At 29.0% G+C, this 14536-nt stretch overlaps 1 protein-coding gene across 1 annotated transcript; it reads left to right on the top strand.

Annotated features, from left to right (window-relative positions):
- The first annotated feature begins 493 nt into the window (after positions 1-493).
- LOC111301544 (putative trehalose-phosphate phosphatase D) lies at positions 494-3311 on the top strand. The gene is made up of 11 exons (XM_022897317.2): positions 494-1042; positions 1153-1293; positions 1376-1447; positions 1613-1705; positions 1885-1941; positions 2040-2141; positions 2232-2309; positions 2466-2535; positions 2722-2792; positions 2891-2983; positions 3103-3311. The coding sequence occupies exons 1-11, from the start codon at positions 788-790 to the stop codon at positions 3160-3162; spliced, it is 1092 nt and encodes a 363-aa protein (XP_022753052.1). The 5' UTR covers positions 494-787; the 3' UTR covers positions 3163-3311.
- The last annotated feature ends 11225 nt before the right edge of the window (positions 3312-14536 follow it).

The raw sequence follows: 14536 nt of genomic DNA, 5'->3' as shown, positions 1-14536 counted from the left end.
AAAATATAAATAAACTATAAATAAAATAAAAACGAATTTTAAACTCTGAACAAAATCGGGTGTTTATAAAAATTTTAATAAAAAATTCAAATAGATAGATTGATAGAGTTTGATGTGTACATTAATAATATATAAAAATCTTATTAAAAATATTATTTATAATTTAAATTTAATCGATATTTATTTAACGATAAAAATTCTATCAATATTTTTATTAAAAATATCTATTTAATAAATATATCAAATTTTATTAAATTTTTTTTAATTTTACATACTTAATTTAAGTGATGAGATCTTTTAATTTATTAATTTTAATTTTGATTTATTTATTTTTGATAAAAAATTTCATAAATTTTATCTATAGATGTAAATCTTTTCCTTCGCGGTGATTGTGGAGGACGAAAAGTATAGGTGGCCAGGAAAGTTATGGCTGTTTCGTCGTTTAGTGCCGTGAAACCAAAATTTAAAATTGAATAGACCACCCCAGTTTTTTTCTGCGACTTGTTTGAGTGTTATGTTAGTGCGTCTCTGTGATTTTCACCTTTTCCTTTTAGTTTTTTTTCTCTGCATAGCTCTCTCTGTCTTTGCTTATTTAAAAACCTACCCATTGCTGTTTTTCCAGTCCTAAGATCTCACATTGCTTCCTTTGTTTCTTTCTTTATCTGTACAGTTATCGAGGCTAGTTTCATTGACAATTAATACATGCATAAGATTTTAATGTTTTTGCCTGCTTAGGTCTAATTTTTTATTTCGGGTTTTGAAATTATGCAGAGGATAAGCAAGAAGAATGACTAACCAACAAAATGTGATGGTTCTTGATGTGAAATCGCGTGGGGTTAGGAATGTGTTGCCTCCATCATCTCTGCCGGTGGCAAAGCCCTTTTTACCACAAGACCTTAAGATGCTATTGGTGAAGAGGTTTGAAACTGAGAAAGGAGGAGCTAAAATCAATGTCTGGGTAGATTCTATGAGAGCTTCTTCACCTACACGAGTCAAGTCTACGGGTTCCTTACCTGAAACTGATGAGAAAAGTGCCTGGATTGTAGGTTCCATTTCTCCATCAATATTTATTGCTTCCCGGTTCTTCAACTGTTGTTTTTGTATCGTTCTAATTGGCATTAATGGCCTTTTTTTGGTCTACTGCTGAAACAGGTTCATCATCCCTCAGCTTTGAGCATGTTCGAGCAAATAGTGGCTGTTTCAAAAGGAAAACAGATTGTGATGTTTCTTGATTACGATGGTACACTGTCTCCAATCGTCGAAGACCCGGATCAAGCTTTCATGCCAACAGAGGTTTGTTCTTACTCCACCACTGCTGATCATCAGCTGCCTCTGAGTTACTCAAAACTCCTACTAATTCATTATCTATAATCAGATGAGAGCGGCAGTAAGAGACGTCGCAAGATATTTTCCAACAGCAATAGTGACCGGAAGGTGCAGAGACAAGGTACATTTTTCTCGAAACTTACTCTCATGTTACAATTAATACTTTTTTTTTTTTGGTGTTGAGTTGTCAGGATTCAACCTAATCATTGAACGAGATTGGATTAATACATTTTTTTGTCTTTTGAAGTAAAAAACGTTGATTGATATTCATCATGAGATTCAACAGGTTTACAGCTTTGTCAAATTAGCTGACCTCTATTATGCTGGTAGCCATGGTATGGACATCAAGGGACCATCTAAACGTTGCAAAAACAAGAAAGTAAGAACATCAGTGTACTTCAGCAATTTAATCTACTGTACTCTTTTGTTTTTTTCTTTTCCCTTTTCCTTCATCGGTAATACCCCCCCTCCTTTTTTTTTCTTTCTTTGTTTTGTTTTTCTTTCCTTTGCTGCTTGCCTGCTTCTAACTTTTTTACTGTCAACTATTGTGTTATTCAGGGTAACCAGGGAGTTCTCTTCCAGCCTGCCAGTGAATTCTTGCCCATGATTGATGAGGTTTGTTGTCTCCCACCATCTGATTTCACAAAGTAAAAAAGAAACTTTCGGGAAATATCAAAATTTTGAACTTTTAAAAAAAAAAAAAAAACTTTCAGGTCTACAAAGCCTTGGGAGAGAAAACAAAATCCATTCCTGGAGCGAAGGTGGAAAATAACAAGTTTTGTGTCTCCGTACACTTTCGCTGTGTTGATGAGAATGTACAATTCAAACCCACTTTTCTCTTTTTTTTTCCTGCTGTATTCGGAAATATCAACGATTTCATAACTATTTCCTTTGTCTTTTGGCAGAGTTGGGCTGCATTAGCTGAGCAAGTTAGATCAGTTCTCAACGAGTACCCTAAGCTTAAACTAACTCAAGGGAGAAAGGTTTAATTCCTCTCTCTATTTTTTTTTTCCCTTTTCCCCATTTTTCATGGATAATAAAATTTTTCTTAAAGAAGAAAAAAAAGTTACATTATTTTGTTTTTTCCTAGATAAAGACAATTTGGTTAATAAACCATCTTTTTAATTTGATTCAAGCAGGTATTGGAGATTCGTCCGACCATCAAATGGGACAAAGGAAGAGCCCTTGAATTTTTGTTGGAAGCACTAGGTGATTAATTATTTACTGAATTTCTATATTTCTAATTATTTTTTTGGTACAAAGAAGGTTGTAGATAGAAGAAAAGATTATCAAGTGTTGGTATTCAATTCCAAACCAGTTATATGCTATTATTCTAATTATTTTATTACTACTAATAGTATTAATTTTACATTTTGTTAATTTCTATTTCTTTAGGATATGCCAATTCAAATGATGTTTTACCAGTCTACATTGGCGACGATCGAACCGATGAAGACGCATTTAAGGTATCTAATAATTAATTAGAACAAGTTGTATAAAAATCTACTTCTGAAAAATTTAGTTTGTTCTGCTCAACACAAATTTTGCCTGGCCTTATGACCAGGTTTTACGTGATAGAGGACAAGGGTTTGGGATTCTTGTTTCCAAAGTACCCAAGGAAACAAATGCTTCCTATTCTCTCCAAGAGCCATCTGAGGCAAGCAAGATTACTAATCTTTGCATGCAATTTCCAATTATTCTTATAACATTTGTTTGTTATTTTCAAACATTTTGGACCAACATAATTTTTTTCTTTTTCTTACTATAATTTTACAGGTAAAGGAGTTTTTGCGGCGTTTGGTGGACTGGAAAAAATTGTCACAAGGAGCACCATAATTTGCTAAATGTGCTTAGACATACACAAGATATTCGAATCCCACCCTAAATATCTGATTAAAGTGTGGGAATATTGAATTATGTAATTTTCTCGTTTAGAAAGAATTTCTAATTGTAATTAGCTACCATGTTCAGAGGCTATAATTGATAAAAATGAGAAAAAAAAAAAAAAAGAAGAAATCCATAATTTTGGAAATTCTTTGAACTCTCTCTCTCTCTCTCTCTCTCTCTCTCTCTCTCTCTCTTATTTCCATAGCCATTTGTTGATGAGATATTCTTGGACATCTTGACCCCAACAAAAACGAATAAGAATGGTATATGTTTCATGATGCAACCACGTGTGGACGCAGTCACCTGCATTTGGCCTGGCCAGTTGGAACTGCTAGACAAATATATAATAAAAGATTAATGCAAGCAGTTTACGTTGTTTATAATTGGCGAACCTGAGGCAGTTCTTATAAAAAAATTCACCCTGATGCCAGATTTTGATCTGCAGCAAACAAACATTCAGAAGCTACAAATCCATTGGCTATTTTCCCTTCTGTAAAAAACAATCAAGTATAATAAAAAGGTTATAAGCTTAGAAAGCTATGTATATTGTGGGAAATTATCGAGGCAACTTTATTTTTTTTTATCTTTCCTTCCAAAACAAAGAAGATTGCCTATTATGAACTCAGCTTCATTTATGTTTCAGATGAAGTTATAATTGTAATAAAATATTATATTAATATAAAAAATTATTAAATTAAATCAAACAAATAAATCATTTAACAAATCCACATATAAATAAACAAATATAACATAAAGATGGATCAAAACCCACACATGGGATTTGAACATGAAACTTCAAAATTACAAAATCTCTGCCTTATGTGTAAAACAAAACCTTGTTGACAGCTGTGCTACATTTATAACATTTCACTAGAAGGAAAAAAAAAGTACCTAAAAAGAAAACCTTGACCAATGTAACATTAACACATGTCATTTCTTAGATTTAAGTGCTTAGGAAATTAATCCCTCCTTGTATAAGGGAAAATCCTATTATTGGAGACTTATTATGGACAATAAAATAAGGTTACTATATATATATATATATATATATATACACACACTATTAAAGAAAGTTGTTTAATTGTAAATAGCTAATTAACAGATGAATTTGCATATGCATGGGACTTGCCACTATTAATCATCAGTTGAATCAGTAAATTTTAGAACTGTCAGCTTCATTTTGTAGACATCCTGTTATATCAAACCTATTTTGTGGGGCATTCGCTAGACTCATAGCTCATAGTAAGGTTCCAGGCACATGATCGTGGGCATGTTTTGTGATAAAGAAAGAGAGAGATTACCAATCTTTGGAGAATGAATGGTAAACACAAAACTTATTTCAGTTTGAACATTTGGGGCTTTCCTGAAGAAGTTCAAGCAATATTGAGAATCCAATAATTCGTGAAATTATTATACTAGTTTTATGCATTCCCTTGGGGACCACTTTCCAGGCTATGTTGCAAGACCTGAAACAGTCTGTTACTAATTTATTGTGTATTTTACTACAATCACACCAAGAAATGGAATGGACTTTGTGCAAAAATATGTATAATATGGAGTCAAACTCATCAAAGGTGAAATGTTTTTGAAGTTGGAGTTCCACATCAATTAGAACCCATGTTTGATTACTCAAAATAATGGAGAGAGCATCTCTTAACAGTTGTAAAAGATACCTTGACAGGGCCAGACAAAAATTGCTCTAAAGAGACATTAATCACGTATATTTTCTTATATTAAGGTTTGAATATTTAGGCTTATAATTGAGTAAAGAATCCAAGGAACTTTTTATAAGCACCTTGATAAAGACCTATCAAGTTTGAATTCCAAATTTAGTTCAATTAATTTATGAATTTACTCTTAAAATATAATATTTAATAGGTCTAAAATTCGAATCTCAATAAATCTGCATTAATTAACTTCTTATCTTATTCTTAAATTATGATCTCTTATATGCCAAAAAAAAAAACCATCAGTTGTCTGATGACTGATAAATAATGTATCCAAGTGGTTGATGTTTACACTCTTCTAATATGTAGACTACATAGTTCAAAACATGCATCAATCAATGGCTCTACTCATTTTCTTCAGGAGGGATATTTTTCCTTTTTTGGCAGAGAAAACACCATGCAAATTATATATTTATATATATACACATATATATTTTCAACTTGTGGAATTTTAAAAGAACCTCAAATCTTTTTCTCAGTTTCATGTGCAAAATTTTTCCCATTTTTGGAAGGAATTTATCTTTATATACAAAGCAATTGTAATTTTTATGACAAATTGTACATATTGCACCGATCTTTGTAATTATTCTCATTTGTGACTTAGTTGGATTCTAAATTATGGGACCCCTTGATGAATGATCACATAGATTGATGGTAAAATGACCACAAACAAACATAACTTTGATGGGCCTATTGAAAACTTGATGAAAAAGGCAATTGCTTCTTGTTTGAATATTACTAATTTTAATCCGATTTAACCTTTTTATCCAAGTTTCACCTATCCATTATCTAGCCAATAATTGGATATTAAGCACAACTACTCAAAGCATTAATTCAAACCTCAATCATGAGGTGATAATACCTATGGAAAAATCTTTATCTCCCTGGCCAATATATCTATCCTGTACTTTGTCATGTTTCAGAATAACAGATTCCAAATGACGATAGTAGATTCATCTGGTAACAATCTTATCCACATTTTCACAGTAATAATTAAGCATATGCTTGTAATTGTTGAAAATAATAAATCCGATGTTTAAGTTAAATTAATTAATATATATTCTGACATCCCAAAGCTTCTAACCTCCAACCCCATATAATATTACTGCAGCCACCTGTCATGAATATTATATATCTTAAAACCCTTGTGTTGGACAACAAACTAATAATAACACTGGCAATTATTAAAAAAATAAAACAAAAAATTAAGCTAGCAGAATTGTCACCATTACAGGGTACAATGAGATGTATAACATACAATTGTTATATCTTTAAGCAGATATGTTAAAGCACAGATAAAAGCTGAGAGTTTTTGCTTTTAAACCATAAACATAGGCTAATTGGTTGATGGACCATATATAAATGAACCTTGAAACACAAAAAAAAAAAAAAAAAGGAGAGGAGATCTGTGTATGTTTAAGATTTTAGGGAGTTAAGAAGTGGGAAAGAAGGCCATTGCTCACGAACAGAAGTAAAGACCTACACCATTGGGCACTTGGATTTGAGAGAGCCCACCTCAAAAGACTAAAAGGAATCTTAAAGTTGTTTTTATAATGGATCTAATTTTTATATTTAATGGTTATATTTTTCACAAGGTTAGGTGGTGAAAAGGATGCCCACTACTAGGTGAAGTGGAATCCATAGTTGAAGAGGAGCCCACTTGAAGTGCTTGATATATTTAATGGGGACATCCAACATATGCTTTCAACTTCAAGCCATGAAATCTCTCCCCCTGGCTCTTCGTACGTGTAAAGAAAGGTACCACTAGATTCAGCATATCATTGGGTCCTTAAATAAACTAAGTTGCAGAAGCTCCAATTATTGGAGGAAAAGTGCCACTTACCTTCCACAACCAACCAAGCCCCTCACTTAGTGATGCCATTTGATTAAACAGCTTTCAACTCAGATCATTTCAGGACTAGCTGTTGTATGTGTCTCGAAAATAAAACATGTTAGATCTATAAAATGGTTTTTCGAGGAAATTCATTTAAATACTAAGTACATTTTTTTTTTAGGTTGAATCCTTCCTGCTCCCAACAAAATATATATATAAGCTTTACCACATTAATGAATTGCTCTTGCATGCCAGTTGCCAGAGTTACAGGCTTACAGCCTCAAACCCATGATTTGGAACCGTTGAATCCCATTCCCATAATTAAAAAAGGGACAACCCCATTCTTCTTCTCTGTTTAATACCTTAAATAAAATTATAACAGGCATCTGGTTTTGAGATGTGAGTGCTCTCTAGAAAATGGTCCTAAGCCTGTAGCATTATTATTTATTTATTTATTTATTTATTTATTTTGTTTTGGGGAGATACTGGAATAATGGATTCTTTCATAGACGTGTCGCCGTGGGCGGATGGTCCCCGCATCGAGGGCCGATCGAGCAAAGGGGCTGCATTCGGATATGAATAATCGAGTTTTTCTTCGTCCGGATTTGGTCAATTTTGGGAGGATGATGATTTAACATTGGAGATATAATAATATGATTCCCATGTGAACCAGGTGACCTTGCTAGAGGGAACAAATTTATCAGGTGTTCGCATATCAGGTTGTTGCTTGGATCTTACCCATCATCATTACTGTAAAATGATTACCCCCCCCCCCCCACCCTTCTGACAGAAAAGGACACCAATGACCAATCACAGAATGAAAGGCAACTTAAAATTTTGCTTTGACCATATAGGCTGGAACCAAATAAACTCAAAAATCCCAGATTTTAATTAAAAAAAAAAAAAAAGCATTAGGTTTTTGAACTTGGTCTCAAAGTCTTAAAAAGAGAGAAGCCAATGTGCATAGAAACTGGCATTGAATTTGAATCAGCTTACCATATTTTAGTTGTATTTTGGACTTATTTAAACGAGCGAGGGGGTCGGGCGGCCCCTTTTCTACCATTTCCTAATTGATCTATTATGAGCGAACAGGTTCCCACCTTTATTTAAAGTAGTTTATCTTTACTATTATATAAAATATACATACGGGCACCTGGACTTAGATAAGGTGATAATTGGTAGATGAAGATCGAGATGTTTCTGTTTAAAAGCTTCAAATGTAATGCTTTTTTTTTTTAATCTTAAAAGAGATCAGAGAGAGAGAGAAATCGATCCTACACCTTTATAAATATAAAAAAAATATATATATATATATAGTATTAATATAATTAGACGGCGAAGCACCTCACAGGGTGTATATTTGAAGCAAATGAAGCTGTAATATGAATCTGGAAGGACTTGTTTCGTCACCTTGTTTGGGTTGTTTAAGTTATTGCCACGAGTCATGCTCACCCTAGCAATGCAGGCTTTGGTTAACAGAGAATGAGCATGCGTTTATCATCAAAAACAAATTTCAAGTCGTAACTTTTGAAAACAATACTTAACGTTGAAGTATTGTACTAAGGTTGTAATTAGGGAATATTCTTGTATTTTGAGTTGCGTATGTTTCAAAGATGATCACGTAATATGATTTTTGTTGATTCTAAGTATATTTGCATCAATATTTAAACTTTTTATACGTTAAAACACTTAGAATATCATTTTAATCAATAATTAAGAAATTCAATGACATTATGCATACAGAAAATTTCTTTTGTGCATGTGTTTAGGGAAGCTAACTATTTCGTTGACTCCCATACTAATTAGGAGTTTAGATAAGCTTTGACTTTGTGACCTAGATATAACATTGTATCCTGTCTTTTTAATAAAATTCTTTAATTTTACTGTTCAAAAAAATTAATAATTTGGAAGTCCCTCAACAAAAAAAATGAAGAAAATGCACACATTTATTATTTGCTGCTGACGAGTTTATGATAAAATTGTTTGCCCTTTTGATAGCTCAACTTAATTTGTTAAACATAAAATTAAAGGTTGAATTATCTATAAAAAAACTAGCATAATTAATTATACGTTTCTAATAAGTAATGTTGAATTGAAAACAATAGTAACGATTGAAAATTGACAATCGTACTGATTATTGCTAAAGTAAAATTATCAACGAATTAAGTATTAGCAACCCTGCAATCAACTCAAAAATCCAATTTTGAGACTTGCCAATGACAATCTTCTGATGATCAATATATATGTTGGGAAAAAATGTGCATGTTGTGAAAGACTAAAAGAGAAAGAAAATAAAATCTAAAATGCTGGATTAGACTAGAAAGATAAACACGCACGGCAGGATCAAAAGCAGAACCTTGAAAAGTTTCCTCAGATCATCTCAAGAGTAAGCGATCAAAATCAAAAAAGTGTAAACCAAATTATGGGATTGAAATTCTTTATAGAAATTGTCATTCATCACCTCCGATGTTGCGGCTAACTCATTGCTACTTTCGGCCACTTCTTTGCTAGCCTTTTGGCTTTGAATTGGACAGTTTCAAGAATGGATTTTGGTAACTTTTTTCCAGTGTATACATTTACTGTCAAATTAAGGGAACTATATACAGCAATATGATCTGTGAAATTAAGAAGGAGAGCAGCTCCATATATACAAAATTGCCGCTAATTTCCCGTATGGATTTCTGACTTTTTACAGACATATGTGCACGTTATCGACAAGGGCATGATTTAAATGCTTTGGCTTAACGCTTTATAAGGTACATATAAACAAACAATGCAATCATGCCGAGCACCAGGACAAGTATGGCGAGGGAGAGAAGCCAACTCCGGGTACAAGAACAACACCGTCAATTATTATTATTAATATTACCTTGATTGTTTCGGTGGGGTTCAGCTATCAATGCATTTTCAGGGGGGGCACACGATAAATTTGATCTTTAGGGACCTGAACAATGTACGTTCCTGGCCTAAACGCTGGCTGAGGTTGTTGTACCTGTACAATTTCTTGACGAGGGTTAGGGTTATTTGGGTTGGTAGGTATCGTGACCCGCTCCTCCATAGAATGATGGGGAGCGGTGAAGACAAAAGGAGGAGGAGGAGGAGGAGCAGGAAGAGGGTGGAGAAGGAGCAATAGGAGAATATTGAAGGTGGCGTTGACTTTGCATGGGAGGTGATGGCAGCTCAACTACATGCATGGGACAACCATAATGGGAGGCTGAGAGGGAGGAAAGGGTTGACAATTTTTGTTGATTGAAATCCAATCATGAACTATTTTTAGATGGTATTTGCTGGTTCAACTAATCAAGGGGCTAAATAAAGGGTTTTCTCCCCATGCATTTTTCTTTGCTTGATAAGCGATTCAAGTCTAGAGCAACAGCATAGTCCCGAAAATAAGACAGCTACAACACCGAGAAATTAATGCAGGATGCCAAGACCTTCTCAGTGACAGGAGCGGATTTGGGTTTCCACCCAAGTGTGTGCCAGACCAATGGGTTTTCTATTGTGCAGTACGGTTGTGCTTTGCTACCAAGTTGGATACTTCGGAAACCCAACTCAGCTCCCCGTTTTTTCAGTCTTTGCTTCTTTATCTATTAGAGGTATAGTGGGCTTTACATAGTTTACTATTTTATTGAGATATATTGCGCTTTGTTGGTTACAAACAACAAGCCCCATTTTAATGTTTCTACTCCGTAAAGCCCAAAGTAAAAAGAAACCCTCTAGCTGTCATCATCAGTTAGAATTAACAATTATTGTGTGTATTTATTGTGTTTATTTTACGTTAAATATATAAAAATATATATTTTTTATTCTTATTAGAATTATATTTTTTTTTTAATTTTAATCTGTAATCTTATCGTATTATTTTTATATCATTATCATGTCATATTATAATATTGTATTTAAAATTTTAATATTTACCACCTACTTGAATTTTCTCATCTCAAAACAAACTTTGCTTGTCTATTAGAGTTTTATACTTTCTAAATTTTTAGTAGTCTTTGATGGAATAAAATTATGAAACCTAATAATTAAAGCAGAAAATATTCTGTAAGTTGGTATTAGTGTATCACTAACTTAGCAATTAACAATAATATTTACTATGCCAAAACCACGTTAAATTTTTTGTTTGATTGTTTGAATGACTCAATCATATATATGTACATATGTATACATATATATATACATATATATATATGTATATATACATATATATTATACTATAACATATATAATTATCAAATAATATTTGTTGACATGAACGCTTAAGTAGATAGTTTTTTTTTTTTTTGACACGTAAGATCATTTTTAAAATTTTTTTATTATGATGACATATAATATATTTATTAATTTTAAATTATTTATAAAAAATATATTTTAAAATTTTTAAAATTATCTAAAATTTTAAAATTTAATTAAAAACTAATTTAAATTCTAATGAAATTTGTTCTCTTGTACATTACTTCATCTCATTTTAAAATCAATTTTAAAGTTATTTATCTTTTTCAATTTATCTACACTTAACATGATTATTTAAATTTATCAAAATTTTTAAAAATATTATTTAATATCTTTAATCTTTTTTATAAATAGTTATTGCATTATCTCCAACTTTTAAATATACTAGTTATAGATAAAGATAATTTTAATAAACAATCCACTAGCTTTAAAAAATAGATTTAGATATATTTGAATTAAAATAAATTTTAAATTTAAATCACTATTTGTCATAGACTTTTAATATTAATATTTTAAAAAAATATGAAAAAAAAAAAATATATATATATATATATATATATAAATACCATAACAACTTTAAAAAAGTTTTCATTGTTGCTAGTTTTTAGTTCTATAGCTTTCCTAATATCACACAAAGCATATAAGCTAAACACATTTTTTTACTATTAAATTAATCTCTCTTTTTACTAGTCTATTCTTGCTATAAGAACTAACATGTTTTTTTTCTGATGATAGGTACTATTTCAATAAATATACTATTCACTTTATCAGGTAGGATTTCTTTTAAATCAACTGTAACATTTTTTCCATTTCTTAATTCATAATAAATTTAATTAGAACCCACTTAAGCTAATATTTTTTTATTATAATTTAAAAACAAATAAGAAAATAAACTCAATAAATTTGTTTCATTTATTTATGTAGATAAAATTACAGTACACAACTAAATAACATTAAGAAGAAAATCTATATTAGATAACTTTTAAACTCTAATAAGCATGTTGGTCACTTCAATGAAATTTCTTAAGTCTACAGTTATCAAGTAATTATCTAATTAAATATTTTTTTGGATGATAAAGGCATAAAATATCAAATTTTAAATATTATTATCTGATTAAATATTATTTATAAAATAAAATTATTATTTAAATATATTTATGGATTAAAGTTTATCAAGATTTAAATGAAAAATCAATCATGTAAAATATTATATTAAACATACAAGAATATCTTATAAGATTTGCTCACATGTAATCTTATGTGTATAATCTATCTTGATGACATATAAAATAATTTTAAATATACAACCAAATAAGCATTTTTGCATAATCACTTATATGTACAATCCATACATACGGAATTTCTTTAATTTTAATTATTTATCAAATAGTTTTAAAATTTTAAAAATTAAGTTTATCCAATATTTCAATTTTATATAAACTTTAACTTAATTTAAATAACAAAAAATCTCAACTAACTCTTATCATCAATATATATCAAATCCAAAATTCAAATGCTAACTTTTAAATATCAAATATTTTTTTTATTAAATCATTATAGTTTTACTAATTTTTTGACTTTTTCGTATGTATAGTAATTTAAATATTTGGATTAATTATATGTAAAGCATACAAAATTAAATATAATTTAGATATATTTCTTTTCAAATAAAATTTTCTAATAGCATACATATATCTCTTTTAAATTTGAAAATTTCAATATATTCATAGATTTCCTCATAATCTTTTAATATTTGGTATTTTTTAAAACAATACAAACAAATTAAAATCATTTATTATATCCTTTATACTTTCAAAATCTTTTAATATTTCCTCAATTGAACTTGCATTGATTATAGGTTAAATATGAAGTATGTATTTTCACATCTAATAATCCTACAAGTATATTAATTTTATTCAAATTCTTTTTTTAATGCAAATTTCTTAATTTTTTTTAATGGTTTGATCAATATTACAATTAAGTTAAGATATGCCAACTCCTTTTTGAGTTAATTTTATTTTCTAATATTATTGTTTATTTTTAACTCTTTTTTTATTTGCTTCACATTCTCTAATTATTGTAATTACTTTTTTTTTTTTTATCAAGATCATAGTTTCAAATACTAAAACAAAATTTAGAGGTATTTTTTTTTTTTGTTGTGCCAAGAAAAAAAATAATTGAATAAAGAAATTGATTTTATATAATTTATAGATAATATATATGTATTTCATTCGTTAGATTTTTTGTATTATGTATTGAGTTTAACTTTGTAAAAATCTTACTCTATGCAAAGATCCTACTTAGGTGTCAAATAATTGGTTAATCATTAATCTTACTAATTATTTTGTGGACATATGAAACTTTTAGATAATAGTCTTTAGCATGCAAGGTTATGTTTATTATAATATTTTATTAAATGAAAAGTGAAAAACAAAAATAGAGTAAATAGAATAATAATTATTATTAGTACTTTATTTAAAATTTAAAAATATTTATCTTTTTAACTTTTATATTAATGTATTTTTTTTCAAGTAAAAAAAAAATGATAACATGAATTATGCGTATGAATATTAAGTTACAAAATATTATTTTTCGTAAAGATAATGATAATAAATTTTGCTTAGTCAATAAATATTTTTCAATTCATGAATATTTAGATTATTTTTTATTGTTTTGTAACTTAAATAAATTTTTATATATTTTTGTAATTTGAGTAGGTCTCTTTCATTAATTATTAGTTTTGGAATCATGTAAAATTAAAAGTGAAAATCAATTATATTTTCAAAAAATTTCTTTTAGATCCAAAGTAATTTTTTTGTCTATCTATTATATAGATATTTTATGATGAATTAATGTTTAATGGTTAATAGATTTTTTAATATAATTTTTTTAATTTATTTGAAATAATAAATTTAAAATATTTTAATTAATAAATAAATTTGATCCGTGCGGTGCACGGATCACAAACTAGTTAATAACATAATTCTTCAACAGTACATGCATTTTCCTGTTGCTAAGGAATTTTTTTTTTCTTTTGGAACAACGGAAGTTCATTAAACTATTCTTTTGTCGCAAATTCTTCAACTCCCTTTTTAAATTTAAAAGTGATCTTTAGCGACAATAGAAGTAGCGATGATAATTGATTGAGTTGGAACGAGTTTTATTTATCTTAAATTTTATCTTATTTTATATATATAAAATTTGAATTTGATCTGATTCGATAATTTTTTTATATTCGAATTTGATATTATATAAAATTATTTCGATTCGAAATTAATAAAATATTATTTTTTAAATATAAAATATTATTTTTAATATAAATATAAAATTAAATATATATAAATAAATATAAAATTAAATAATTAATTAAAATAATTTTTATATATCAAATTGAATAAGATTAAATTTATCTAAAATATGATCTTGATTCGATTTTAAAATTTTTTTATATTATCCAACTTAATATTTAATTTAAAGATAATTAATTTTAAAAAATTAAATCAAATTAAAATTTATCGAAAATTAA

Source organism: Durio zibethinus, chromosome 3, assembly GCF_047325235.1.
Source record: "Durio zibethinus cultivar Kanyao isolate XHJ-2024 chromosome 3, ASM4732523v1, whole genome shotgun sequence".
Classification (NCBI taxonomy): domain Eukaryota; kingdom Viridiplantae; phylum Streptophyta; class Magnoliopsida; order Malvales; family Malvaceae; genus Durio; species Durio zibethinus.
The sequence above is the reverse complement of the archived record's forward strand: the minus strand, read 5'-3'. Positions and strand labels throughout refer to the sequence as shown.

Excerpts from the sequence above, each read along its gene's own strand:
- LOC111301544 (XM_022897317.2), top strand. The coding sequence starts at position 788 with ATGACTAACCAACAAAATGTGATGGTTCTTGATGTGAAATCGCGTGGG. Across the intron at positions 1,043-1,152 it reads ATGAGAAAAGTGCCTGGATT|GTTCATCATCCCTCAGCTTT; the intron begins GTAGGTTCCATT and ends CTGCTGAAACAG. Across the intron at positions 2,142-2,231 it reads TTCGCTGTGTTGATGAGAAT|AGTTGGGCTGCATTAGCTGA; the intron begins GTACAATTCAAA and ends GTCTTTTGGCAG.